Genomic DNA, 4,754 nt, shown 5'->3' on the forward strand with positions numbered 1-4,754 from the left:
AGCCCAGCCACAAACGGCTGCCTCGCACAACACAGCACGGGGGTAATTTAGAGCTCCTGGCTCCTCACCTCACCCTGGTCAGAGATTTTTTACTTCAATTTGGCAAAGGTATTCACACCCTCCATTTCATCTCAGAGTAAGTGTTCCAACTACTCTCATTACTGTTGCCTATATATCTGTAAAATTCATACCCGGAGCCCTGTATTAACAGGAACAAAGCATCCAAATCCCCCTGGGTCCCCCACAAATTGGAGCCTCACCACTGATCTGCTTTAAAAGCACATACAACCTGTGCATGAGTAATATGAGAAATGCACTGCCCTTTACCTGAACCTTGGCTCATGTCTGTCTGAAGAAGCTGTTTTGCTCTAATGATGTCCACGTTCAGTCTTCCTGCACTCGGTAGGTAGTTCAGTGACAACAGCAGCTCTCCCAGCTCCACTTCATTCTGCAGGGAAAAGGGAACACAGAAATTCAGAACAGAGCTTGGAGGGGAAGAGAAGAGCAGAAAGGAAAATTCAGCAAATCCCATTCGTCTAAGTGCCTGAAAAATAACTTTTAGTCATGCTCTAAACTGCAACCAAGAACCATCTGGTGGCACCTCGTGCTGAGCAGAAAGAATACTGCCCCCAGGTGAAGACTGTTCTTTAATTGCTGATCCTTCACCAGCTTTTCAGCAGTCGTGCAAAGAGAACCCATAAGGAGGAATGAAGCTCAGTAGTTTCTACCTCCTCCGTTTTGAACAGTTGCAGGCGTTCTGATTTTACCAACCCACACCTTTATTAACATACAAAACACAGGTCCACTGGCAAAGACATTCTCTTTCCTTCCCAGCCCCCAAGGACCACAGCAGCCACTTGGCATGTTCAGGCATGAGATGGTTCATGCACCCCTGGGTGACAGGAAGGCATTTCAGAGGAGACATCCCTTGGCATCTCCCATTATACCCAGAGATCGCAGCACAGCTTAATGCCCTTGCTGTTCATCAGGCTTCACACCAATACACCTGTTCAGCCATTATTTCTTCTACTTAACGATGCTTAAAACTAGTAATTAAAGAGCTGGAGGACTGACATCACTGCTCCTCAGACATGACAGCTTAAATTAACCTCTCCCCCCTAGCACAACCTGGCTTCAGATGCTGTTACTCTTAGATGCAAAATACACACAACGAAACAACTCTGGAGACTGAAAACACATCAGCCAGTCTGGGCAGGGCATCAATCCACCTGCCTCGTCTCAGGTCCATGCAGGAGGGCAGAGCTAGTTCTTCCCCCCACATAGTCACAAGTGCAAATCCAAGCCTGGAGCGAACGGTCATAGCCCATTCCCAAAAGGGAGAGGAGATGCAGCAGTATTGCGATCCTAATAAAAGGTTCAAGCATCTTTAGTGATGCTCCAAATATTAGATTACTGAAATCAGAGACGATAGGACTAAGAAGATAAGAAAGAGAAAAGCTCTGAGGCACAGTCACAGCCTGAACAGACCCCAAGAACCAGGTTCACCAGCAGATGGGCCAGCACACGAGGTACCCATCCCCAGCAACGCTACCAACAGCCCTGGGGAAACTGCGGCCACGGCTGCCCAGAAACCCAACCAGTTCACAACCACCATTTCCACCAAGCACGAATGAACCAGAGGGCTCAGCCCCAGCCAGAGGCAGCACTCTGGGAAAAGCCTGATCCCTCTGCCAGGAGTGGCACAGCAGCACAGATCAGCTCTGGCCAACGGCAGGCCCCTCGGCGCCTCGCCTGAGCCAAGTGCTAAAACCGACCTCAGGCAACGGTATTAGATGTTTTCTTCAATGCACTTTGTCTCCTCTCCTGTTCCCGTTGGCCATCCCGGTGAAGGCAGCACCTCTGATGATACATCATACAATTCAACTTAATCCAATATCCTTTTTTTTGGCTTTCCATGGGAAATACGGCAACAGGCTGTTTGATTTCACAACAAAGGTGTCTGCGTTTCCGAAGCTGGCAAAGCAATGCCCCTGTGTTTAACCCACACATTCAGTGAGCAGAGGACACGGGAACCACCATGTGGGGAGCAGGGCGAAGGCCGCCAGTAGAGCAGCATCCTGGCTCGGCCCCTGGGCAAAAAGCGTGGACTTATATCACAGATCCTCAGGCAAACCCACATGCCCTCCTCACGCTCCGCTGCCCAGCAGCCAGGTCCAGAGCCAATCTGGCAGCACCCACCCTAAGCTGGCCCACCTTCTGCCTGACCTTCTCCTCCACGAGAAAAAGCATCTGACTCTTATTCCAAACTCCTTTTGTCACTGCACCTCCCGGGTCATTATGCAGCAGTCTATGACCACACAGCACACTCGCTCGCATCCACCACCTGCATTTTATTCCGTTGCTACAGTATTTTCCTCACCTCTTCTGTCAGCCTTTACCATCTCCTGTATACAGTTTTGTTCAATATATGATATTTAAAGTTCTTTCAGTCAGAAAGCCATTCCCCAACACAAACCTGACCCAAAATGCGCTCAGTGCTCATGACTTTTGCGAGGTCAAGCCATCCCTAGATACACTGGTGTGCCCAGTGGTTGCTCAACTTAAGGAACTAACAAAGCCTCACATCCAAGGTGATTTAAACATCATCTGCCTGATTTAAACTATCCCCTTTGGTTTGATTTTCCCCAAAACAGCTCCTCCTGGGTCTGTGGCTGGAACAGCCCGAAGACACGCCTATCACCAAGAACAGTCAGTGACTTGTAAATCTATTAGCAGGACAGTAACGAAGCATCAGAGCAGCCACAACAGGATCCACCTGAGGTACCTCTTGACTCCATTTTTAATAACGTATCAACATTTTTAACACATCCAGGCCTACTTCCACTTGCATTCACCACTGCATCAGGTTCCATGCAGGCTTTAATTCCTAGAAATTCAGGTACATTTGGACTGCACAAATTAAGAACCTAATTAGTGATGTTATTACCTGCTGGGAAGAGACAATCAAACAGCTCTGGCTGCAAACAGCAAACTTTGGGCACAGCCGGGAGGCAGGCTGGCACTGGGCAGGGATGAAGGACCTTTCAAGTCACCTCAAGCTTAGAGTGCTGAAAAACCACAGTAAGATTTGGGGCAATTACTTCTGGATTCGTCCACCGGTGGGATCTGTTGACCTGAAGGAACAAAGGGGCTTTTCTGGGTCAAGGAGGAGTGGTGACGCTCAGCAAGGAAAAGTAGATCTCCATGCTTCCAACACATTACATTTATGATCCAACTTTTAAAAACTATGTCAGACTGGGTATGTGACACCCACCGAGGCACAGGCAGGAGAATCAGTCGCCTACCCCCACCTGAAGCTCCCCCAGCACCACGTCCCATAAGCTCTGCAGAGGTTATGGAAGGAGCCGCTATACGTACCCATCGCACTGCTGCCTAACCCCCGAGCCTTCGACAGGTAAAGCTCAAGCCCTGCTTCTTCACGGGACCTGATGTAACGGTGATATTGCCACCTCTAGAAGAATCTTTTTGACTATCTGGGCTTAGATTTGAATAAGGTGAGATATAAAATGCTCTGCTCTGTAAGTGTGATCCAAACTACCACCAGCTTTGATGAGTCTCAGATCAGGCTTAATTTCCCAAATCTCAATAGCACCTTCTGCCCTTTGATGCTTTTCAAGCGTGCCCAGATTTCTGTTAACTGTTTTAAGGGGAGGATCATACAATCCAAGGCAGAGAGGCCATGGCAGGATGGGTGTGCTCAAAGCCAGCAAGCAAGCAGCAGCGCGGTTGTAGCACAGCACCAGCAGCACGGTTGTAGCAATAACAAAAGGTGTTTTCAGAAGGAAAGCCAGCTCGCCGGGCAGCTCGCCTCCCCGCACAAGTGACTCAGCCTTTTCAAGGCACTTAACTCCAGCAGCGAACTGCCTCTGATCTTATAAACACATTACTTCTAGCTTAGCCACGAGGATCTAGGAAACATGCTTCAAACCCTGCCATGGTGCCGGAGGGGACATCGAGCACTCAAGTAAACAAACCAGGGCCAGCAGCCACCACGCCTTCCTCCCGGCACCCTGGACCAGCACTGCCTCTGCTGTGCGTAGCACGCTCGCTAGCTTTCTCCTGTGCTTTGGTCACTTGTCAGCACTAGCAAACAATCAAGGAATTAATGGGTTGCTCCAAGAAACCCGAGTACAAGGCATACACCCTCGGGTCTGAGTTCCCTGTGCCTTCCCCAGCAAGCTCACGCAGCGGTGCTCCTCTGCTGACGTGACACTCTGCTAATAAGACACGCTGGCGGCACAGTTTGTGTCAGAAATTAAGATGTAGACAGAGCTGCAGCTGAACGGACTCTGGCTCAGCGGACAAAGCGGAGGTAACTGGGGAGCACAGTGGGGTCCACTGCAAGATGGAGAAACGGGACCCTTTTTGTTATGGGTCAGGCAGGAGATTCACCTCAGGGAGGGACGAGTTGCCACGGAGATCTCAGGAGACGTGTGGGCCATAGGAGCTTCCCAGGGTGCTCCTCCAGCCCATGGGCTCACTGAGCTCATCGGCCCCCTGGAAACACTCGGTGTTGCCATCGTCATTGACCCTCATGCCCATCACGTTGTTTATAGGCATCTTCTCCAGCTGCGCTGTTAACACACATCGTGCTGGGGTCCGCAGGCACAGCAGCACGGCTTTTCTTCTGTCAGACACTGGAATCTCCCAAACCTCGGACTCTCGTAGAGGCTGAGCCGAGAAGGGAGATGCAGGTTTATGCACGAGAGGTGTCATCAGCACGTTGTTCGCTG

General features: G+C 50.2%; 1 protein-coding gene across 1 annotated transcript in view; it reads right to left on the reverse strand.

The window, feature by feature from the left end:
• SYT17 (synaptotagmin XVII) overlaps nt 1-4,754 on the reverse strand; it is a gene marked incomplete at its 5' end in the record, with an annotated part of 34,526 nt that overhangs the window by 15,387 nt on the left and 14,385 nt on the right. Inside the window, one exon of the mRNA XM_010145427.1 lies at nt 328-448. Coding sequence (XP_010143729.1) covers nt 328-448 — 121 coding nt within the window. The remainder of the gene's footprint in view (nt 1-327; nt 449-4,754) is intronic.

Source organism: Buceros rhinoceros, unplaced genomic scaffold, assembly GCF_000710305.1.
Source record: "Buceros rhinoceros silvestris isolate BGI_N320 unplaced genomic scaffold, ASM71030v1 scaffold18641, whole genome shotgun sequence".
In the NCBI taxonomy this organism is placed as follows: Eukaryota; Metazoa; Chordata; class Aves; order Bucerotiformes; family Bucerotidae; genus Buceros; species Buceros rhinoceros.